General features: G+C 54.9%; 2 protein-coding genes across 2 annotated transcripts in view; both read left to right on the forward strand.

Annotated features, from left to right (window-relative positions):
- Positions 1 to 472: 472 nt before the first annotated feature.
- Positions 473 to 11,232, forward strand: CBX6 (chromobox 6). Its single transcript, XM_036891500.2, has 5 exons — positions 473 to 658; positions 837 to 880; positions 1,033 to 1,098; positions 1,240 to 1,306; positions 5,556 to 11,232. Exons 1-5 carry the CDS (start codon positions 590 to 592, stop codon positions 6,555 to 6,557), a joined length of 1,248 nt encoding a protein of 415 aa, XP_036747395.2. The 5' UTR covers positions 473 to 589; the 3' UTR covers positions 6,558 to 11,232.
- Positions 11,233 to 16,298: 5,066 nt separating this feature from the next.
- Positions 16,299 to 24,233, forward strand: part of NPTXR (neuronal pentraxin receptor) — a 29,950-nt gene continuing 22,015 nt past the window's right edge. The window contains exon 1 of the mRNA XM_057508343.1: positions 16,299 to 16,346. Within this exon, the coding sequence (XP_057364326.1) occupies positions 16,299 to 16,346 (48 nt within the window). The remainder of the gene's footprint in view (positions 16,347 to 24,233) is intronic.

The raw sequence follows: 24,233 nt of genomic DNA on the forward strand, positions 1-24,233 counted from the left end.
TAAATAAAGAGTGGGGGGGGAGTCGTTGGTGTTTTAAAGAAATTCCCGCAGGGCCTGGCAAGGCAACTGCAAATGCATTTCTGCTGTATCATATTTAACCGTTTGCAAACTTCTGCTGAGAGGATGCGCACGGCTGCAGAGACTCTATCGCCCTTTCCCTGCTGGCCAGGCGAGACGTGGCCCAGGGGATAAAAGCAGAAGTTGCTAGCCATAGGGGGCCAGAAAGATGGAGAGAGGAGTGATAAAGTGTTTGTAAGACTGCACTGCGCCCAACCCGGCTTCGCACGAACTAAGCATCCACCCCACGCCGCGGTCCAAGTACCACCGCCTGTCACGGTCCCTTTAAGAGTTCCGCGCGGCCCCGCCCCGCTGGCCCTCACCTTCCCTAGCAACCGCCCCTGGGGAGGAGGAAGTCCTGGTAACGGCGCGACTGCCTGGAGGGTCACGTGACGCTCGCAGCTGGAACGCGAGCGCGCGCCCCGCCGCGCGCCCGCCCGTCGGGGCCTGTGCGCTGCGGCGCGTGCGCGAGCGGTGCAGCACCGGCCGCGGGAGCAGGGAGTATTATGGGCTGTGGGTGCTGCTGAGCAAGATGGAGCTGTCTGCAGTGGGCGAGCGGGTCTTCGCGGCCGAATCCATCATCAAACGGCGGATCCGAAAGGTAAGCCGCCTCCCGGGACGGGACGCCTCACCCAGCAGCCGGTGCCGGGTCGACGGGCCGTCGGGACGAAGAGGTCCCGCTAACCCCGGCTCCCAGTCCGCCCCCGCGCCTCCTCCTCCTGGCGTCCCCGCATCCTCCCCGCCCCCACTCCCCCCTTTTTCTCTTCTCTGTTTTTCAGGGGCGCATCGAGTACCTGGTGAAATGGAAGGGGTGGGCTATCAAGTAAGTGTCGCGGGGTCCGGAGGCAAGGGGGAGGGGGGGCAGCGGACACCCGGGCCTTTTTTTTCCCGTGGGGGGTGCACACGTTTGCTCGCTCGCGTGTGCCTCTGCCTCTCAGGTTTTCATTTTTATTTTGTGCATGTGTGACTCGGCAGGTACAGCACTTGGGAGCCCGAGGAGAACATCCTGGACTCGCGGCTCATTGCTGCCTTCGAGCAGAAGTGAGTTTGGGAAGCTGGCAGGGGCGGCGGGCCGAGGCTGGGCTGGGGCGCCGCGCGGGGAAGCGGGAGAGCTGGGGAGCAGAGCGCGGAGTGGGGCCCGGGAAGGGGCTCTTCCTAACCTTCGGCGTTTCTCGGCCGCAGGGAGAGGGAGCGCGAGCTGTATGGGCCCAAGAAGAGGGGACCCAAACCCAAAACTTTCCTCCTGAAGGTAACCTGGCCAAGCCCCAGCAGCCCTCTCTCGGGCCCCTAGCCCTGGCTCAGCGCGGGGCCTGCGAGGGAGGGACAGATCCGCCGCAGGCGGACCTTTCCAGAGGGGCCCGAGCCGGGCAGGGGGTGCTTGCGAGCCCCTGGCAGCAGGCCGCTCCAACTCTAGCTCCACTTCCAGCCCCAGCTCCGGCTGGAGGGGCTGGGAGTTGGAGGGGGTGGGAGTGGGGAGGGAGGAGGGTAAACCTCGCAGACAAAACCAGGGTCTGGGGAGGCCAGCAGGGCTCCAGGAGGGGGGTGAGGTAGGTGGGGGCTGCCCACCTGAGGGCATGGCAGGGAGACCGTCTGCAGATGAGAGCCCCCACCTCCCCGAGCCTTGAGCGGGTAGAGCTGTACCTGGAATTTGAAAACCGGACGGGGAGAGTGAATTGTGGTCTTCCTCATGGCAGGGACCCGGGAGGCACTTGACCTGCCTCCAGCATCCCTCTATCTTAGGATTTGCTCCACGAGCCTCCCGCCTCACTGGGGCATCCAACTTGAATCGGACCTTCAATCACCTTGCTTTGAGTTTATCACCTGGTCTGGGCTGCTGCTACAGAGCTCTGAGCCTCAGTTTCCCCCCACCCCTGGCTGTTTCTGGAGGTTCTAATGAGGATGGGGAGTGGGGAAATGAAAGCATAGCATATGAGCCTTGGCAAGGAAGGGAAACCTAGCTCCAGGGGAAGCCATCTTAGAGTTTTGGGGGTTTTATTTTGTTTTCAGTGAGAAAGAACGGTCTGGGAAAGGAAAGGTGAGATGACCCAAGGGGCAGGCAAGGCTGCAGGCAGGCCTCCCTGGGCAACCACAGTCTCCTCATTAGTCCTAAAGTTGTCACAGGGCTCCTTCCCACCCAACAGCCTGTGATTTTGTGGCAGTTGGCATAGGAAAGGCAGGGAGAGCTCTGCAGAGAAGAGACTATGCAGAATGCAGAACCTCAGAATCTCCAGTTTGTCCAAAAGGCTCAAAGCTCAAGGAAGGTAGGATGGGCCTCTCCACATGCCCCCACCCCCCAAAAAGGACTGCGTATGTATAAAGGTTTGTTTTGGACATAAAGCAGAAGTAAAAGAAATGTTGGTTTCCAGAATTGCATATTTATGTGACTCCTGACCCATATGCACATTTAGGGGAATCATGGACTGACGTTAACCCTCCAAGCTACTTAACTGGGATGGGGCGGAGCCGCTGCGGGGTGGGCGGGCTGTGGACTGCCCCTCAGTGCAGCTGCTACACCCTCTAGCGGTGAAGCAAGTAATGACCGTGAACGTTGATTCTCAAAAATGCCCCCCACCCCCACCCCCGCCGCCACAAAGCTCTAGTGCCTGAGCTGGCTATGGGCCTAACAGTGCCGAGCCCCTACGTGGATTATCTTCTTAATCCTCTCAACAACTCTATGAAGTGGGGAGTATTATCCCTATTTCACAGATGAGAAAATCAAGGCCCAGAGAGGGGAAATGATTTACCTGAGGTTTCACCGCCCAGCTTCCTGGCTTCATCCTATCTCTTTCTTCACGCTGGTCCCTCAGACAGTGCACGTCAGATTAAGGCGGCAAGGTGCACACATAAACAAAACTATGAAGGCTGCAGAGTTGGTAGGGCAGAGGATGGAGAGGCAGATGACAGAACCTTGATGTGGGCCCTAAAAACAGGCAGCAGGAGGGTGATAAAGGTATTTGCAAGGGGTTATAGAGATCAGCTTGGTCTGAACCCATTGCTCTGAGAGGCAGTATGTGTGGCAAAGAAATTACACTCAGGATTTAGGAACAACTCAGAAGGGAATAAGCACCTGTGAGGTAGATTGCATTATCTCCATTGTACACATGGGAAAACTGAGGCTGGAGAGGTTAAAGAACTTGCAGTGGTCACAGAGAGTGAGTGGTAGAGTCCAGGTCTTTCCCCTTCCATAGTGTCTGTCATACGTGCCAACCCTTCAGAGCCATGCCTGTCAGCCAGTCAGAGTGCAGTAAACGTGTTGGCTGTCGTTAATTGTTCATTTTTAATTCTCAACCTGGGAAGGGAAAAGAAGGAAGGGTAAACCAGTCCCTTTTTTAAAAAGATTTAGGAATCTAGTACCTTGAGTATTTGCTTGGTGCCAGGCACTGTGCTAAGCAAATAACACTCTTACCTGGTGGTCGCAGGAGGCCCACCACGCTGGGGTTTCGTCCTGGATCTGAGACTTGCTCACACTTTGACATTCCCTAGGGATTGTCCATTGCTGGACTCTGGCAGAACTAAAATTCCAGGGGTCCCGGAGCTCGGGCAGTAAGTACACGGAGTAAATGCTCACCCCCTGCGGGGATCAGAAAGGGTGAAGTTTCCTAAGCTGCTACAGGGGTAAACCTGCAAAAGGCTTTCCCCAGCCTTTGGGAGGAGGTGTGAGGGAACCAGTCCCTGACTCCGCTGGCGGGGAAGCCAGAGGGGCAGCCCTGGAACCCCGGGCAGGCTGGCCTTGTGTGCTGCCACCTGGTGGCCGAAGAGATTGTTGACCAAGCAACTCCAGGAGCCTTCCGGTGTGGCCAGGAGGGCCATGTGGCCTTACTTGTGCTTCTCCCACATTCTAAACGAAGATACCCTAACTCAGTAAATAAGTCAGCAAACACCTCTTCTGGGGGTTGTGGCCAGATACAATGTAGTCTTGTCTGAGGGACAGATAGGTTACATCCCAGGTAGTGGTTAAGCATCCAGCACTTTGGGGTAGGAGGTTGAGAGGCCCCAAACCACAGATCCACTCTCAGGGAGCTTATAGACTAAATATGGGAATACTTCCTCTCAGCCACCAGTCCTCCACCTGGACCAAGGCCGTCACCGCCTAACCGGCTGTCCCCTAGGAGCTGGGTTGTCTGCAGAACACAGATCACCCACCTCTGCCCTCCGTCCAGCCGTTGCTTTCAGTCCCTTGGCCCATCTGCATCCTCTCACCCCTGGGCTCTCCGCCTCCTCTGTTTGTCGTAGTCCTTCTGCAGGCCACCTGGGTCTCTGCAGCCACCTGGGGCCCCGTCAAGCTCAGGAAAGAGCAGGGTTCTCTCCTACTTAGGGTTCATCCTCCAGGACTGGGGCTGTGCTTCTCCAGGCCCGAGCTTCCTTTTCTGCATTGAATCATCCTTCATCCTAATTGCCTGTTACGTGGCTTCCCATGAGCATAGCCCCCCTGGGGGTAGACACTGTGTTCGTACTTACAGCCCCAGTAGCTGGCATGTGACTCATCAGTACTCTCTTAGTGAAGGAAGGACTGGCCACGAAGCATGGCTTGTATGGCTGTGAGAGTCTCTTACCCTGAATGCAGGGTCTCTGAGGGCCCTGCTACAACCCGTATCTCCCATGAGGTAGCAGGGGAGCTGCTACAGAGCCCCGGGGCTGCATAGGGTTCACACCTGGGAGTGCAGCTGGGCCAGGAGCCTGGGACAGTTACCTCTGACTGCCCACAGACCTTTGCTCAGCCATCCTGCCCCTAGGCCATACTGGCGCAGAGGATTTGGAGTGACCAATCCTGCTTAGTCTGTTCCCACCAGACCTGTGTCTAACGGGGGTGGATTCTAACCCAGACTTTAAGTGCTGGTTTTGGAATCCTTTGGCACCAACTCACTCAGACCCAGGCCCTGAGCCAGGCCCTAGGCAGACAGATATCGGACCCAAGAGGGGAAGTACAGGGGGCCGGGAGTACAAAGGAGGGGCCGAGGGTCTGTCACAGGGGCAGTGAGCAGGCAGGAAGGCAAGTCGAAGGTGGAGGAGGCAGAAGGAGAGAGCACAGTGCATTTGGGACCCTGCAAGTGGGTCAGGAGGGCCGGGGCTGGAGGGAGCCCGGAGGGGCTTCCCTCTCCTTTCTGTCACCAGGAATTGGTCCGCAGAGGAGTGCCAGAGCAGGGTTTTGTCAGGGGCTTCTGAACAAAGGGCTGTTCTCTTCTGGGCAGTGTCCCTATTGTGGACACTCTGTCAGCAAGGGCAGCCACCGACCTATCCATCCTGGGGGTCCACAGCCAAGCTTCCAAAGGTAATGAGTTGAGCCTGGGCCAGGGCCTGACATGCCCTCCAACCTCATGTACTTGGCTTCACTTGTGTGAATCAGTTTCCTCTTATCTCTAAGATGGGGTCACAGGCACCCCTGGTTCTGTTACCTACTCTCATGATGGTTTAGTGAGGCTGACCTCGTGGGCAGCTGGCAGTTCAGAGCAGGCGGGTGGGAAGCTGTGCCCCAGTCCAGCCCTTCCTCTGCGCTGCAGGCACGGGCCCAGGCGGAGGCCCTCCGCATCAGCGACGTGCATTTCTCCGTCAAGCCGAGCGCCAGTGCCGCCTCGCCCAAGCTCCACTCCAGCGCAGCAGTGCACCGGCTCAAGAAGGACATCCGCCGCTGCCACCGCATGTCCCGCCGCCCCCTGCCCCGTCCGGACCCCCAGGGTGGCAGCCCTGGCCTACGCCCACCCATCTCGCCTTTCTCTGAGACAGTGCGCATCATCAATCGTAAGGTAAAGCCTCGGGAGCCCAAGCGGAACCGTATCATCCTGAACCTGAAGGTGATCGACAAGGGTACGGGCGGAGGGGGTGCTGGGCAGGGGGCCGGGAGCCTCGCCCGCCCCAAAGTCCCCTCGAGGAACCGCGTCATCGGCAAGAGCAAGAAGTTCAGCGAGAGCATCCTGCGCACCCAGATCCGCCACATGAAGTTCGGGACCTTCGCGCTGTACAATAAGCCCCCGCCCAGCCCTCTGCCATCCCCAGCAGCCAGCAAGGCTGATGTCGCTGCCTCCCCGGGCCCAGGGCTGCTCCTGGCCGCCCCCGCTGCCCCCTATGACGCCCGCAGCTCCAGCTCCTCCGGCTGCCCCTCACCAGCACCACAGTCCTCCTCTGACCCCGACGATGTGCCCCCCAAGCTGCTCCCCGAGACCATGAGCCCACCTGCCCCCGACTGGCGGGAGCCTGAGGTGCTCGACCTGTCCATCCCTCCCGAGGCGGCCGCTACAAGCAAGCAGGCACCCCCCGAGGTCACTGCTGCCACCAGCCAGGCACTTCCCACGGCCCCTGAGCCTGCCAGTGCCGCCTCCGAGCCTGAGGCTGGGGACTGGCGCCCTGAGATGTCACCCTGCTCCAATGTGGTGGTCACCGATGTCACCAGCAACCTCCTGACAGTCACTATCAAGGAATTCTGCAACCCTGAGGATTTCGAGAAGGTGGCTGCTGGGGTAGCAGGCGCTGCGGGGGCTGGTGGCAGCAGTGGGGTGAGCAAGTGAGGGGGCTCCACCAAGGAGGGGGGCTTTGGGGGGGCCCTCCTGCCCAAAGTCATACTCTTGCTCGCACCCCCACCCCCACCCTCAGACACCTCTGCCTGTGCTTTGCTTGTTTCAAGTGGCTTGGTGTCGACCCCGGGATGGGGCTGGGCAGCCGGAGGCCCCTGAAGCCCAGTGGGAGGGGCAGGCCTGGAATGGGTTGGCAGGGGGTAGGGCAAGCGCCCTGGGAAACACTCCCTGTGTCCCAGCTTCCTCCCTGCCTATGCACAGTAGGGACTGCTGGGAGGCTCCCGGGGAGCCCCAGAACCTGGGGTTCAGCTGCCCCCTCCACATCCCACACGGTCTTTCTCCAGCTTGCTTCCAGCTCTCACGCACAGCGTCTGACTTCTCGGTGCTACCCCGGCAGCTGTGGGGCCCCTTAGGAGACCCCTCCCAGTGGGGGCACTGCCCCTTCCCTTCCTCCAGATGGCTGGGCAGGAGGGCAGGAGGGCAAGGCCTGGACAGAGGTTGAGGCCGCCCTCGGCCCCTCCCTCCACAGCAACGAGGTAGGCGGGAGCGGGGCTAGAGGCATGGGTCTCCCTGCCACTTTCAGAAGAGACCCAAGCAGGTCCCTTAGGCACCATCCCATCTCTTTCCCAATCCCTGTCTTGAAGGTGGGTGGAGTGGCAGGAGCTACTCACCCTGCCACAGCCTCCCAGCATCTAGAGGCCCTTCCTGTTTGGACCAAAGGTGCTACAAGCGCCTGCTGTGGAAACTTGGGGTTGTGCATGTGCAGCTGCGGCCCCTTGGGCAGTTTGTACATGTATCCATGTGTGCGCTTCCGGGGGGTAGCATGGTGGAAGGCATGGACCTTCCCCTGCCATCAGCTGCGCCTGAGACCTAAGTCTGAGGAGTGCACTGTGGAGGCCACAGGCCAACCCTCCTGTTCCGGGGGTGCAGGGGGCATGCACCGCACACCCCATGCCCTTCTCCTGTGGGCGGTCAGCCCGACTAGTCAGGTCTTCACTGCAGGACATGGTGCGGCGGGGACTGAGGTAGAGAGGGGAGATCCCTGGCCCGAGCATCCCCTTCCTCCCGGGAGTCTGGAGGCAAGGAGGCAGCCTGGAAGCCTTCCCGAGGGTTCTCCCACCCCCTCCCTCCTGCTGACTGCAGAGGCTTCCTCACAGCCCAGCCCGCTTGGCGCAGCAGGAGGCTTGTGGCACCCTGGGCAGCTTCTCTCTCTCTCTGTTGCCAAGGGAGCCAAGGTATCCACGCCAGTGGCAGAGACCAAAGCCCCAGTTTTAGGCCAGGCACTGGGCAGGTAGGCAGGCCAAAGCAGGGCACCGAAGAGGGGCCTGTGTTCTTCAGGAGAGTGAGGGTGGCAGGACCAGGGGCCTGGTGCATGGGGGAGGCAGCCCCACTGGCCAGCCCTGGACTCTGTCGGGCCTACTTTGGCGTGAATGGCATGTCTTTGTGGCTCGAGGTTGCTTTTTCCAGGTGTGTGCAGTGGTAGGTGTCTCAGTGCAGAAGTAGGATGATGAAAGGTAGGAGGCGGCAGAAAGGGAATCCTATTAGGTAATAGGTGTCTTTGTCTTAAGTATGGGAGGACTCTTGCTTCCGAGCCTCCCTGTCCAGGGGTGTGGCGCGGCCCCTGCCCCTCCCTCCCTGCTCCAGGATGTAGAACGAGGGCCCTCGCAGGGCTTGGGGGCTGGCACTCCTGGACCCCTCCCCACCCTGCCCTTTGTGTTGGCTCTGTGGCCGTCCAAGTGCCAATTGGCTTCCCCCCAAATAAGGGCTGGTATTTCTCCTCTCCTTAGAGGCGATTTCCCCCCTGACCCCACACCCCAGGTGAGTGACCACCTGGGTGCCAGTTACAGGTGTTTCCAGAGACCATAGAAATGTGTTTTCCTGAGAGTCTGTGTCATTCGTGACTTTTTTTGTAAAGAAGCTGTGTTTTCAGAGGTGATTTTATGACAGGAAACTGAAAGAATTAGTTTTGCAAAAAAAAAAAAAAAAAAGGAAAAAAAAGAAAAAAGAAATAGAAAAAAATACTGTGGGATTCCTATGGGGTGGGGGGGGGGAGAAAGAGATATTTAAAGAAAAACTAGTAACGCAGTGATTGCACAGGTGAGGTGGCAATGTTAGGACAGGAGATGGAGGCCTCAGCCCGGCTGGCGGGTGCCCGGGGTCACGCCGACTGCCCTCCCTCCTGTCCTGGGCCCAGACTCCACACCTGTCCTTGCTCAAAGGGGAAGATGACAGCTTTTCCCAAAGGAACTAGCCAGAAGCTGCAGGAGCCAGGCAAACGGAGCCAGGGCGTGGGGAGGTGGGGGTCATTGCTGAGACCCATCGTTGGTAACTTTGTCCAGAAGGCTGGCAAGTAGGTACAGGTGGTTTTGTTGCTCTCTTCTGTTCTTTTGCCAGCTTGTTGGACCATTTGGTTCCTGTCACCGCCACCCCATGGGGGCCTCTCCATCCCCATTCCCCCAGAGACCATGATACCCCTGAGCTTCCTTGGCTAGACAGGGAGGGCATGCAGGCCTCAGGAAGACAGGAGCTGTGGGCTCTGAGAGAGTCTTAGGTGGCACCCCTAAGGGGTGGTGGGGTGCCACCATGGGGAGGAGGAAATGCCTGCCTGCCTCTGCCGTGGGCGGGCTGCTGCCCCCGGCTCTCGGCCATGCAGCCCCACCTCGGCGCGTGCAGAGCCATGTGGTGCCGGAGCCTGAGTGGGCTCAGGGTCAAGAGCAGGCAGAACCCCCCTTTGCCTCTCTCCCAGGGTGGCTCTGAGCAGGGGCCCACGAGCCCCCACACAACTCACTTCCACAGGCAGCCTCTCACGGGCCCTTCCCCCTGCTGCTTCTCCATTTGCCTAATCACCACGCAGAAGTGCAGTCTGGTTTGCTTTATCTTTATATGTGTAATACTCTGCAAAGCCTTGATCTCCATGTCTAATAATGGTTAGGGCACCAGTGATCTCCCCTTCAGTGCCACCCCTTCCCCACCCATGTGTCATAGGAAGCAGTGAGATCTGGTGTCTGGTTTGAGATGGGAAGTTGGGACCTATCCCTGCCTCGTTCCCCTTCCTGACCCTCATTTTGCCTTTCTGTGAAATGGGTGCATTGGGCGGCAAGGCCCCTTCGTAAAGCACTGCCGGTGTCCAGGCAGCTGCTGAGGGGTGTCTGGTTGGGGCTGCAGGCACTGGGGCCTCCAGTCTCCCACAGCCCCCTTTCGTTCACGCCTTGCAAAGGGGCAAGGGTCAAAATGAGCTCCATCCTTGCTCTGTTCTGGAAGGAGGTGACCTAGTCCCCCACCTCAGTGTGAGGTGGGGCAGAGTAGGAGGGATCACCCCATTCAGCAGACAAGGAGATGGGCTCCAAGGGGCAAAGCTGCCCCGCTGGGGTGAAGCGCCCAGCCTTGCTGGCATTTTGGGAAAAGCCCCTTTCAAAGGTGGGACCCAGGCCCTGGCACCACGGAAAGCCTGTGGGCCACGCCCAAGCCAGGCGGCCCTGAGCGAGGGGTCAGCCCAGAGGAGGAAACTTAGCTCGGGAGCTGGGCTGCCAGCTGCCTTTTCAGCCTCTGGGGACCCGTGTAGACTCTCCACCTTCCCCACTTCTTCGAGTTTTCTTGTTTTTTCTTTGTTTTGGGGGGTTTTTTGCACTTGGCCCTGGCCCACGCCGGACAGTGGAGCCCTGCCCGGTCAGTCCCAATTTCGGGCTCCCGTGCACTAGCCCAAGGCATCTTCTTGGGGGCTTGTATGGTTTAAGGAATCACTTTTAAAAAGAAGAAAGGAAAGTGTTTTAAAGGTTTTGTTTTTTTCTTCATCTCCATCTCCTCTCAGATCCAGAAAGCCTACAAATAGGGGCTAAAACTCCAGGAGAGGGTCTCTCCAGCCTGAGCCCATCAATAGGGGGACAGGCTGGGTGGGGACTGAGGACCCCATCTTCCAGGCCTGTGGGGTCCTGCCCTGCCTTGAAGGAGTGAGCGCCCCACTCCCAACAGTGAGTGGGCGCCCTTTGGCTAGGCAAAGGGGGGACCAGTGGTCTAATAAGGGACCCCCTTCAAGAGGCCACGGTACAAGGAACGAGGTCTGGGCTTACTCCTGCTGTAGGGTGGAGTGGAGATGGAGATGTCTTTCTGTTGGTTTTAATTTAAAAACACAAAGGCCTAAAGAAATGTATCTTATAATTTTTTTTTTAATTTTTGAGAAGTTCATTTAATGAATTGTGCACGAATGAATTCTATATATATAAAATATACGTATATAGCTCTATATTTGGGGAGGGACACTGTCTCCTTTTTCTCTTTCTCATTTTAAAAATGAAGTGTCTGTTGCCTTTGTCGGTGGTTCAACCATCCAGCTCCCAGCTGGCTAAACTTTTTGCCTCCAGTGCTTAAAGACAGGAGACTGGTAGGGTTGGCAGGACACCGGAAGCGGAGGCGCCGCCCCTGCGTGGGGCGGGTCTCCCAGTCCCCTAGCTGCTCTCGCAGAGGTTGCAGGTGGAGAAGATGGCTTCTTTGGGTGTGGGTTTGGTTCTGTTCTGGGTTTGGTTGTTTCTGGGCTGGGGGAGGGGGGGTTTGTGCCGGTTACTCTTGTCTTGTTCGTTTTGTTCTGCTGCTCTTCAATATTGTATCAATGCCAGGAAGGGGGGGTGAAAAGCTGCTTTCACCCCCCAAATAAATTGTCACATTCCGAAGCTAAGGTCTAGCGGCGGGGATGGGTGTGTGTCTGTCTCATTTCTTCTGGCTGTGACTGGTCTTTCAAAAGCATCAGGCCTGCCTCTCCTGCTACACGTGTGGAGAGGGCTCCCTGCCCCCCAGCTGTGGCCGGCCAGCACGCTGGCCGGGCCCACGCTCCCCACCTCCCACACTCCCTCCGCCTCACACCCTGTAAGTGAGCAAAGCTGAGATCAGATCCCCCTCCACGGGAAACAGGTCCTTGCCACTTCCTGGAACCTGGAGAGCATCTCTGGGCAGGCACCTGCCACTGCCCGCTCCCCAGATCCTGCCCCCAGGAACAGGGATGGCGGGGCTGGAGCCCTAACAGGCTTGTCTGCACAGAGCCTGGGAGAGAGCTGCCCAGGGTGGGGGCCCTGGGCACTTCTCCAGTGCTTCCCAATTTGACACCATGTTGATAACAAGGACCTGCCTCATGGTTCAGAGACACATTTGTTTTGTGGGCGCTGTGTGCCTTCTCTGTTAGACAAGCAGACTTGAGGAGCCCTCTCCCCACTTAGGGTGCTCCGCAGGGTTCAAAGCAGCAGCCCCAGACCAACTCCACACCTTCCTTAAGGGCCCATGGCTCTGCCCGTGAGCTGTGCGTCAGTACGTCCACGGCCACCCATGTACCAGGCCTCAAACGGGTGTCACCCTTGAATCACCTTGCTCACCACACCACCCCCTTATGAAATCCCCCATGTCTCACTTCTCGAGCATAGGCCCACCCTGCATCCCCCACCAATCCTGACCACTCTCCTTGGCAAGGCACCCAGGTCTGCCAGGCTCTGTTCCTGCCTGTACCACCCCTGTCTCTCTCACACCAGCCACTGGGTCTGGCAGCCCCTGCCTCAGGCCTGTAGGGAGCCAACTGCCTCAAGACCATCCCAAGTCCTCAGCCTGGCAGACCTGGAGTGCGGGAGGCTCCCACTCCCCTCAGTACTCCCCCCAGCACAGGCCCGTGGGCTTGTCCCTCCCCATCCCTGAGGATGGGACATCCCCACTCTGCCCATAGTTCCTAGCTCAGCACTTGACACAGGGCAAGCCCTTCATTCATCTTTTCTCTGATTGTCACCAAGCTTGGTCCTCCCTTGATGACAGTGGGTCAGTGAGGCTTGGGAGCTGATGAGCAGCAGACCTGGGGTCCCAGTGCAATTCATCCAGCTGGCCCTGGGCCAGCAGACAAATGCAGGCGAGTCCCTGTCCAAACATCCTGGACATGGGCCACGGAAGCCGGACAGGTGGGTGGAAAGGAGGGCACGAGTAGGTGGGAAGGTGCTCCTCGGTGGCACCTGCCGTATCACCCTTACCTTGCCTCCGCCATGACACCCCGCCTGGCTCCATGTTCTGTTCTTCAAAAGTCCTCACTTAATACCTACTAAAAACCCAGCAACCATGAGTTGTCAGCACCCTACTACATGCCAAGCACCAGGGAGCACTCTACAGCCACCTATGCCACCCCTCCCCAGTGCCCAGTGAGGGCTCGAGGGGTGAGTCAGTGCCATGCCAGGAAGGTCAGAGCTGAAGTAGTCACCCAGTTCGTTTGCCCAATGTGCACAGCCATGTCGAGGGCATTCCTCTGGCCATGCTCCTTGTTCCCAAGCACCATGCTCACTCAGTCTGAGAATACGGGGCTGCCCTTGTGAGGTGTGCTCAGAGATTACGGTCACTATCCCTTATCACAAGTCATGCCACCGGCTGTGTCTTAGTTACAGGTGTGAGTGTGACCGTGGCAGCTTATTAAGGTGGATGGGAGGGCTTGTGGCTGCTCAGAGAGCCTGACACCCCATCCGAGATGAGTCAGGGTGGGGTCTGTGCAATGCTGACCTAGCCCCTGCCCCTTACCCTATTCCTGGGCCGCTCCAGGGGGACAGGTCAGCCATGCAGTGGTGCTCAGGATTGCAGCAAGGGAAGGAGTAGAGGTTGGGATGGGGTGAAGTGACAAGTGTGCAAAATTGGTTGTTTTTCGGAAGCAATGTGTAGTGTTTTTTCTGTCCCTGTCAGTGCATGAAGTGAAGAGGGGCCTCAGAGTGGCTGCATCAAATGCCGAGCCCTCCTCCAGCCAGATCACAGGCCTGCGAGCCCATCTGTACCCTCTTTGTTCAGGATGCTGGCTTCTGAAAGTTCACCATTCAAAAAGGCCTCTGGCTGGAGAGGCCAAATGCAAGAATGCCTGGTACACAGCGGGGGACACATGCTCTGAGCACTGGAAGGGCACTGGCCACCGCCTTGAAATAACCCTGGTAAATAATAAGGGGCTTGGACCTGGGCTGAGGCGGTGGGTTCAACAGGTAATGGCCAGAGTGGAGAGATCTGGAATATAGAGAATTTTGTGACTGGCTTGTGGTATTGCAAGAGGGACCCTCTGAAAACCCCCTGGCATCCAGTGTAGGCAAAATGTTGTGTTGGTGCCGTTTGTAGGCTGGGGAGCTTGAAAGTGAGTGCGGTGTGGGACACCGTGGGTGTGAATCAGGGAGAGGGTCCGGAGGGCTTTTCACCTTGGATTTGAGGCTCAGAGCAACTTCCTGTGCATGCAGGCACTGCTGGAGAAATCGGTCCTGTTCGCTGAACTGCCTTTATCCCAGGTGCACGTCAGCTCTGAGGTGCCTGGTCACCAGACATCCTGGAAGGACCACTAGGGACTTCGGTGCTTAGCTCCAGAGGCCACTGGAATCTCCTTCCCCTGCGGCCGCTGTGAGCCTCCCAGTCGCGTGTCTGGCATCTGGACGTGATTGTGAGGCAGGTGGCTGGGGAGGATGAACCAATCAGATAGGTGAGGTGGGGGTGGGGACTGGGGCTCCCCAAGGTCCTTCATAGGCAGAACGAGTGGAACCCTGGTCTCGGACATGGTGGAAGAGCATGCTTGCTACACAATACTGAGAGATACTAGGTAAAATATGGCGAACATTCTTTTAAATACCCAACTGAGCTTCAAAGATAGTAAAGAAATCCCCAGCGTCCAAAACAAAGAGGAAGCCAAAATCAGAGTGACAGGCAAGCTGCGGATCCCCAACGGCTCTGCAGGGTGTGTCTGCTGGTGGGAAGGGGCTGACTGTGCTGATTGTGATAGCCAAGGAGCTTGGATTTAACATCTGCATAGTATTGTCATCATGAAGACAAGGCCTTGGGCCCTTGCCAAAAGAGATTTGGAACCAAGACACCTGAAAAAAGCTGGACCCATATCCTTAATGCAAAAGCAAACAGGAAACAAATTGCCTTTTTGCAAAAACAAGTCAAAGACATTGTCTCGTTTTTGCTGTGTTAGAAAAATAAAAATTAAGTCTCTCTTGAGAAATTATAAGTCTAGCTCTTCCCTAACACAAATTTAAGGCTTGAATTACCTACAGGTCCTAGAACTCCCAAGTCTGGAAATTAATATGAAAAGCAAATGTGGGATGGGTTGCACCCACTGACCACGTGGCAGTGGCAAATGCAAGCCTCTCTGGAAGGACATTACCATGATAAAGGCCACATGGGATACTCACAGATAAAATCCTTGTTAACATGAGCTCACAGTCCAAAATTACAAGACAGACATAGAAGCAAGCCAGAGAGACAAATAATACCCAACAAACTACATATGTAGAATCTTGCACCCGACATGTTATTTTCAAGCATGCACTAAAGATCTCAAAAAATTATCATGTAGGTCATCTAACAGGACATTAAGCAAGTCCCAATAAATTTCAGGGAACTGGCATCACAGATCACATGTAATTAAGTTAAAAATCAATAGCAAAACAATAGCAAACAAAACCTCATGTGTTTGGCAGTAACCTAGATGTCTCATTCTCCTGCACCCTGCTCCCTCCCCAAACTCTTGCAGTCTCTTCAGAACAATGAGATTCAAGGATGGATGTGAAACGCTAACAGACAGCAGACACACAGGAGGTGCAGAGCCGATCTGAGTTGAAGCTCATGTGAACAGTTCCCCCTTAATGGGATGTGACCTTCATTAGAGCAAAAGACCAAAGGATGAGCTCAGAGTATGACAAAGACATGAGCCTCCGTTTAAAGGACAACCGCAGGCGTTGGGTCTGGAAGCATCCATGCAGAGCCAGGATAGGCTGATGGAAATGGGACAAGTAGGCAGCAGGGGTTTTCAGTGCCGTGACATAAAGACAAGCCCCCTGCCAACCTTCTCTTGCCCACCTTGCCTCATGGTCTGAAATCCCAGCATGAACAACACGGTCTTTTGGGATGGATTCGGAGGTCCCTAGGGGCTCTCTGTTAAGGCCCGGATACTCCCATCTATGAACAAGGAAATGAGACACACTTTGGAAAAGGCACATGTATACTCTGTCCCCCATGGGGACTCATTAAAATGATGGGCATCTCACTGGCTCCCTGGGCAATCCTTGCAGATGCTCCCCACTTAGTTTCCGGGCAGTAGCATCCTAGCTGAGGCTTGCTGCCCTCATCGTCCCTGACTCCCTCCCCAGGAACTCATCCGCCAGCCAGCCTTTCATAACTCAAGTACCATGAAGAGACTCTCGTAGCCAGTAGCCTCCAGTAGCCAGGTCACTTCCCCTCTCCCAAGTCTCCGTGCTCCTCAGCAGTAAAGGAGGCCGTGACTTCCTGCTTGGCAGGGTTGCTTGGGAGGATGGGTGTGAAAGGGTTTGCTTAAGCACTGCATGGGTAAGGAGAGACATCTTCCAGACCTGCATAGCCAGACTTGACCGCTCCTCTGACCTCCAGTCCAGGTATTCCAGCCATCTGCTCACCAATCCTTGAGGTCTTTCTCCCGTGTAACAGCTTGAAGACAAAAGAAAAACAGTGGACAAGTCCAGGCTCTACCAGCTGTGTGAACTCGGGCTGGTCAGTCACCCTCTCTGGGCCTCTGTATCCTCTTCTGTGAAATGGAGAAGAGGGCTTTGGCTAATTATCCTTTGCAACTCAGAATCACTCTAAGAGATTAGAGTGGACTTTACAAGGATTAATTCATTAAAACCTCACAACCCAGGGAGTATAGTACCCACGGTGTATAGATGAGGGAACTAAGGTCCAGAAAGGTGAAGTAACTTGCCCAGTGGAGAGGTGGGGTTTGAACCCATGCGGTCAGACGTGCCCACGGTGCCGACATCCTCCCTGCACAATATGGTAGGTAAGGACACAGTCACTGGAACCAGACTGCCTGCCTGTTTGGGACCCTGGGCATATTGCTTAGCTCTGCTGTGCCTCAGTTTCCCCACCTATAAAATGGGGGGGGTGAGGGTAATTTTCACCTCCTCATTAGTTTGCAGGGAGCTCAGCTGAGGGCTCTCCGACCCAGGCTCTGAGCTGCGCACGTGAGTTTCGAGCAGGCATTAATCCTCCGACGGCTCAGCCAAGGACACTGGACAGAGGAATTGAGTCACTGGCTCCAGGTGGCACCATTAGTAAGTAGTGGAACTAGGATTGAAATCCAAGTGGCCCAACTTCAAAGTCCATGCTTTCAACCGCTGTGCTCCAACTGCATGTGATGCCCTCAAACTCCACGTTCAAAGCCAATCTCCGGACGGCAAACTGGCCTCTGGAGTCCGCCTGACTCACACCTTCCCCTGGTGGGGGCTTGAAGCCTGAGTCTTGTCTGTGACTCACCCCTTTGTGGCCTCTCACCAGCATCTGTGACTAACTGACCCCTGAATGGAAATACCACCCCAATCCCTCTCTGCCTCCTCAACCCTGCTGCCCTCTCCAGTCCAGACCCCCAAAGCCGAGGACAGTGGATACCAAGAACCCCCTTTTCAAAGTGTATACTTGCAAAGGGGCTGGACAAGAAATGCTCCTGGTCTCCAGCCCTCCAAGGCTGTGTGGCGAAGTAGCCATGGGAGGCGGGAGGTGGAGAGGGGACTCTCTTCACAGACAGTTGGCATGGTTCCCCAACCTCAAGCCAAGTGAGGGGGCTTCAGAGAACCTGAGAGCATGGCATGTGTCCACTGGAATTTGAGGTGACTAGGGACAAAGGTGAGAGGCTGGCTAGAGTTCTGCTTCCACGAGGAGGGGACCGACTGAGCTGCTTTGGGAATAGCCTGGAACCCCAGCATTTGGAGGCCAGGATGCAAGTGTTTCCTGGGCCCCCAGAGGGAACCTCACAGAGTACGGCTGGTTTGAGGTCACTTTGAATTAGGATCCTGCCCAATGAGGATTGTGGGGGACTGGGGTGGGGTTGGTCAGGAAAAGGACACGTGATCCTATCAGAAGAACTCATGTTGGTGGACCCTTGGAAGACAGATGCTGAAGGGGGATTATAAGCACCTGCCAGCCCAGGGACACTTTGCCCCAGGGGCAGAGGGCAGGGGGATTACAGGTGGGAGAGTTCCTAGTGGGGGGTGTGGGTCTCGGAAGAATTCATCAAAGTGCCCCTAGTGAGAAGACGCCTGCTTCCAGGCCCCCACCCACCTGAGAACATTGGTTCTCCTGAGAACTCCTGGGTCAGCCAATACTTTGCCATCTCGCTCTCCTTTCTCCCTGCCCTGACCTCCAACCCTGGATAAACCAGAGGCACCCAAAGAGGGGAGGGGCAGGAGGAGGGCAAACCAAGTCGGGCTCTTAGAGGAGAAGCCCCCCGGGCCTCCTTCCTTGTCGTACAGGTTTAAGGCAGATTTGAGCTGGGGGAGAAGGAGAAGGAAAGCTTTGATTAGAGCTTAAAGCTTTGTTATTAGGCTAGACTATTTTAGTACCTAAAAAATAAGGTAAAACCCTAGAGTGACTGGGAAAGCTGTGAGATATGACTGAGAAATCATCCAGAGGTAGGAAAGATCGGGTCAACGGGACAGGGTAACAAGAACGGCCACCGGGAAAGGGTGAAATGCCTTCTGCCTGCAGCCTGCCGAGCGCAGCTCATTCTGTGTCTGCTCACTGGTTCAGCCACCCCTTCACTCGCTTCTGCTGTTCCTGCCCTGCCCTCCAACCCTGCCCCAGTCCACCGAGCTCAGGCCGGCTACTGTGATCCATCCAGAGACACAGTATTTCCTAGTCATCATAGACTTGAATGTCTGGGTTGAATCCTAGCTCCTCAATCTGGCAGCTCAGTGACCTGAAGCAAGTTGTTTAACCTCTCTGTGCTTCAGCATCACGCTCTGTCACGTGGGGATGGTGAGAGTAGCACACCTATTCCACTGGGGTTGGGTGAGGTTTTAAGTGGGTATGTATAAAGCGTTTAGAGACAGTAAGAACCACTCCCTGTGAACGTTTATTGTTATCACCAAGTGCTGCCTCCTTCCTGTGTAGTCTTGGGAAATTCCCTTTCCCTCCCTGCTTTTCAGTTCTGTATCTGAAAAATAAGTTGTGCGTGGCTCCAGTCTGGGTGGCTGCAGGTAATGCTGGTGGCAGGCAACCTTCAGTGAGGAGAGATCAAGCCCAGACCCCATCCCAAGTGGGTGGAGAAGAGGGCTGGCAGGCTCAGCAGGCGGAGAGGGGCCCAGCCAGCAGGACTGCCCCCTCCACCCTCCTTGGCAGTGACCCTCCTCCCAGCCTCTGGGAGAATCTCCCCAGCCTGCCCCCCACCTCTCCTGGGCATCACCTTGGGTTCCCTGAGCTAAATCAGGAAACAGATGGCATTTGAGGAGTAGCTGCCAGGCACACTCGGTTCCTTGCTGGACATACACGAACAGTCATCCAGGTGAGGTCCCAGGCACTACCCGCCTCACCTCTAGCCTCAGCTCAAAACTCTGTCCTGACTCCTCAGTGCCCCTTTGTCCCTGATCCTCCTTCACAAGGGGATCTTTTGTCTTTCTCAGCCTTTCATGATATCTATAGGCAGCGCAGGCATGCTCACACCCACCCCACAGACTAAGAAAGACAAGTCCCCGGAGCCCTGCCTCTGAGTGCAGGGTCTGCAGAATCCTGGGGGTCAGCAGAAAACTGTCCTTTCTAGAGGAGCTGCAGAAATGACCACCAGCCCTTAGGTTCCACCATGCATGAAGCAAATACACCCTGAATACACACTGGGTGCCAGTGACCCAGATATGAGGCAGGCACGCTGCCAGACATCAAGAAGTTCTTGGGCTTGTGAGGGAAACGTACTTGGTGTGCTGGGCTGCTTCCTCCTGGGGCAGGGTCTGAGCGACTCTGAGACAGCAAGGACGTGCACGGTGGAGTCTGAAAACTTCCAAGATCGAATCCCAGGTGTACACCCACTGACCATCCGGCAAATTACTGAACCTGAGTTTCAATTTTCTTATCATGAAATAGGAATGATTATAATATGGAGCTCCAGGGTTGCCACAGGTGAGAATCTGGCAGAGTAAAAAGCATGGAGAGGAGGGACAGACTGCCACTGGGGGCTTGGGATGGCCGCGAGGCGGAAGGCGTCGTGGCCCCAGCCCTTACAGCCGCAGAAAAAGGATGTAGCCTAATTGGGCAGCCACTCCTTCTGGCGGTGCTTGGCTGGGCTTGGCTTCAGGTGCACACGTTCCAGCCAATTCCCAGGACCCCCTGCAAGGAGGACACCCGTTTCTTCCTCGGTTCTTAGCCCCTCCCGAGCTGGGAACAGATGTCCTCTCTTCCTGCTGAAGCCTGAGAGGTGGGCTGGCTCCTTTTGTTGCTTCCAGGGAAGCAGAAGAGCTGGATGGAAATTCTGGGTTTCCCCGGAGAGGGACGCTCCCTCTTCCCTGGCTCCTGCCCCTCCTGGGTTGCACTCCTAATCCCAGCACCCACTGTTAATATGCAGACATTTCTGGGCCCTACCCGAGCCCTGCTTCCCCTTGGGAGGCCCCAGGCTGGGAGGTGGTGACTGAACACATATGGAAGCTTTAGCCATTGAATGATTCCCCAACTCAGAAAGGAAATGGGAAGGGAACCAGAAAAGGGCAGAGCAACTAAGGAAGAAGGCACTGGAAGCACCTGGAGAATAAAAGGTGAAAAAGGAAAAAGGAAATTAACATCTACTGAACACATAAGACACGCTGGGAATAAATAAGGAAGTGGGTAGCACATCTTGGGCATCTGCTAAGTGCCAGGCACTGTGCTTTGTGCTGGGAATACCAAACAGCATGGTAAGAAATGGCCCCTGCCCCATGAGTCCCTGGGCTATCTTACATATGACTCACCTGGTCTTATCCAACTCTCATTACAATTCTGTGAGGTAGGTACGTTGGGCCCACTCCTAGATGAGGACACTGAGGTGGCTCTGGTCCTGGGACAGTCCATCCCTGGGTGGAGACTGGACCCTTGGGACGGAGATGTCCAGGATGGACAGGAGCAACTCTCTATCCCTAGCACCCCCTTCCCCACCCCCTGGAGAAAGAAAGCACACCCCAAAGGAGTTGTCCCCATTCCCTAGAAGCCTGAGCATTCACAAGTGCTGGCTGGAGACGCAGAGACGAAGATGACGCAACTGGTCCCTAACCAGAGGCGCTCACGGTCTCGCAGGAAAAGATGCAGTGGGAGATGCTGCAGTGGAGGGAAGCCTGGGGGCTGAGGAAGGCGGGAAGACACGTGTGTGCCATTGGACATCTGTTACGTACCGAAACTGACACTGTGATTCAGAGACAGTTCGGGTGACCATCTGGCCCTATCTGCCCAGGACTGAGAGGTTTCCTGGGACACAGGACTTGCAGTGCTGAACTGGGATGAGTCGGTCATTCTAAGTCCCAAGTTCAAGGTCTGACTTTCATGCATGTGCTTGTGGCAGAAACTACCAGTTCCTCACTAGCAGCCATTCTCCCATGCCTTTAGAGTGACTAATTTATTAGAGTCTGAAGGATTTCCCTGCCCAATTCTACTTCCTCCCTCCTACCCCCGACTTTTAAAAATGTATCTCAGTTCACTAAACACTTATTGAGCAGATATGTTGTGTGTGGACTTCACTAGGCTTGGGGAAGGGAAGAATAGTCTTCCCGCCTTCGGGGAGGTCATAACGGGAATTCAGACGGGTAGTGGAGGAGGGAGACAGTGAACGCCTCTAGGGGTCCTGAGACTAACTGAATGACCGGGGCTTTGGTAGTTCGTCCTACCAACCCCGCTCCTAAATGTGCCCTCAGGAAGAGAGGCCCAGGGGGACCTTGGAGAAGTGGGTCTTTGAATTGCAGGGGGTGTACAATGGCAGCCATGGTGGGGCACTGCTGAGTTCTCTCTTCTAGAATGAACTTGTCACTCTGTTGCACACGGTGCAGTCAGCCAACACCCTCCAGCTGCAGTGTGACTTCGGGATTCATCCCAGCTTTTGTTGGCTTTTAAGAGCAATGTTAGGCTCACTGCATTGAGCAGAAGGCACAACGCTTTCCCATATTCCTCCTTCCCAACACATGCATAGCCACCCCCACTGTCAAAATCCCAGACCACAGGGGTACATTTGTTATCATCAGTGACCCTACATTGACACATCATTATCACCCAGAGTCTATAGTTTACACTGGGGTTCACTCGTGGTGTCGTACATTCTGTGGGTTTGGGTAAATGTATAATGGCATGCAGCCACCATTATAGTATCACAGAGAAGTCTCACTGCCCAAAAGCCCTCTGTGCTCCGCCTGTTCATCCTCCCCTTCCCCAGAATCCCTGACAACCACTGATTTTTTTACTGCCTCCATAGTTTTGCCTCTGCCAGATGTCATGTGTTTGGACTCATACAGTAGGTGGCCTTTTCAGATTGGCTTTTCTCAATTAGTAATAAGCATTTAAGGTTCCTCCAAGTCTTTTCAAGGATTGATAGCTCATTTCTTTTTAGCACTGAATAATATTCTATATTGTATGGGTATTCGAGTTTATTTATCCATTCACCTACTGAAGGACCTCTTGGCTGCTTGGGAGTCCAAAGTTTTAGCAATTATGAATAAAGCTGCTGTAAACATTCATGTGCAGGGTTTTGTGTGGCTATCACCATAGCTTTTGGGCTGAAGCCACCCTCTTCTGGGGCAGCTCCCAACTAATGACCAAGTATGAAAAAGGGATGAGGGCCTAGGCATTACTACCCAATGCCAAACTTCCCCAGTAGGCAGTCTTGGCCCCAGAGCTTGGCCAAGACTTTGTGAGGTCTGCATCAAGGTCTGAAGCCCTCCCTGCCCCTCTTTCTCCTCCCCTTTTATCTTTCACAAGCCATAGCCTCCAATCAGCCACTTGCACATCTAACTTTCTCAGTGTCTGCTTCCTGGAAGACCCAACTCACAAGTTCTACCTCTAAAATTAATCCACCCAACTCTCTCCATTATCACAACCTCCAAGCCCCCATTCCTTTCACCTGGATGGCTGCATGGCCCCTAGCTTGTCTCTCTGCTTCCTCTCCTATAGCTACACAACCCAGTCTCCTCACAACTACCAGAAAAATCTTCTACAAACACAAACCATGTGATGTCACTTCCCTGCTTAAAGCCTTCAAATGCCTTAGAATCAAGCCCATTCCCTTCTGCAGCCTGTAAAGCCCTGCATAAGGTCGCCCCGCCTCCTCTTCAGCTTCCTCTCTCTCCAGAGTTCCCTCGGCTCCAACCCACTGGCCTTCTTTCTGTTGCTGAAACACACCAAGCTTACTTCTACCTCAGGGCTTTTGCACTAGCTCTCCCTCTACCTAGAACACTCAGTCTTTCCCCAGATTTCTTCACGGATGGTTTCTCAAGTCATTCAGGTCCCAACTCAATTACGGGCTTTTTCTGTCGACCTTTTCTCCCAACTCCCCCCTCACACACACACCTCCTATAACTTTGTTATATTACTTTTTAAATGTTCTTTGTATTTTGCATTATTATTATAAATTAACTTGCTTATTTAATTACTCATTTGTTTACAGTGAAAAAAATATAAACTCCCCACTAGAATATAAACTGTGAGCTTATCTTGTTTCCAGTTCTCCACAGTGCCTGGCATAATGCCTGGCACAAGGTCGATCTCAAAACATATTTTGAATGAATGACTATATTTGTCCCTTTCAGGCTGAATTCCCTTAACTTGAGAATGGAATGAAAGTGAAGAAATAAAAAGCTTCAGAGATATGACACTTTCGAGGGAAAGTGTGGAGACTGTTGCAGTCTTATAGAAGTTCCCCTGAGAATCCTTCTCTGCCCATCTCTTGAAGAATTCTGTTAGGATTAAGGGGGGGTCTCTCCCAGAACCCTACAGAGGTGGGTTTCAGGACTGCTGTCAGCCTCTAGCAGCAGCCAGTGCTGCCTGTGCGGGAATTAGTTCCATGAACACTCACCAAGAATCTAGCCTGGGCGGGACCCCATTCTGGATGCTGGAGATAGAGACAAATCAAGAACGAAGGATGGGGCAGCATCCCAGGCAGGGGACAGCATGAACAAAGGCAGAGAGAGGCAGTATTCTGGTGTGTCTGGGAGTTAGGCACAGTCTGACATTGCTCCAGGCAATGAGGGGTAGGAGGTGAGGCTGAAAGAGTGAGCAGTGTCTGGATTACCAGCGGTCTTACAAACCCAGAGAAGCCAACAGAATAAGACCCAACATTCATTGGGACTTTCCATGTACTATTATCCCCCATTTTACAGACTGGAAAACTGAGGCACAAAGAGAATGTCAAGAACTGTGAAAGGCTGGAGAGTTTACTTTCCTTGTAATTCAGGTCACACAACTAGTAACAGGTAGAGGCAGGGATTGAACAGGGCCTCTGGCTCCTGAATTCATGCCCTTGACCACTAGGCAATACTGCCTCTTAAAGAGTCTGGGCTTTATTCCATAAGGAATGAGGAGCCGCTGATGGATCTATGAGCAGGAGACTGACATGTTCACATCCCAGGTTTAAAAAGTCATTCTAGATTAGTTAAAACAAGATTAAACTCCAGCCGTGGACCAGTTAACCAATTGTTTACAACTCTCATGGGACAGCTCACATCAAGGGGGCACCATTTGGTACCCAAGCCACAGTGGCCCTGCTACTCTTGGCAGCAGCCCAAGAGGACTCTCCCAGCATCCTCTGTCTTTCCCTAGATTTTCTATGACAGCTTTTCCTTGGGATGTCATGTGTGTGTGTTTCTGTCTTCACAGAACGCATGCAGGTGCACCAGGAGTCCCTGGGCCTCTGGTACCTTCAGGATTTCATGGGCCCCCTACTGCCTGCCT

Source organism: Manis pentadactyla, chromosome 10, assembly GCF_030020395.1.
Source record: "Manis pentadactyla isolate mManPen7 chromosome 10, mManPen7.hap1, whole genome shotgun sequence".
NCBI classification, from domain to species: Eukaryota; Metazoa; Chordata; class Mammalia; order Pholidota; family Manidae; genus Manis; species Manis pentadactyla.

Bases quoted from the DNA above. Each gene is read 5' to 3' on its own strand.
- CBX6 (XM_036891500.2), top strand. From the start codon at position 590: ATGGAGCTGTCTGCAGTGGGCGAGCGGGTCTTCGCGGCCGAATCCATC. The intron at 881-1,032 runs GTAAGTGTCGCG...GTGACTCGGCAG, and splicing joins TGGAAGGGGTGGGCTATCAA to GTACAGCACTTGGGAGCCCG. The intron at 1,307-5,555 runs GTAACCTGGCCA...TCTGCGCTGCAG, and splicing joins CCAAAACTTTCCTCCTGAAG to GCACGGGCCCAGGCGGAGGC.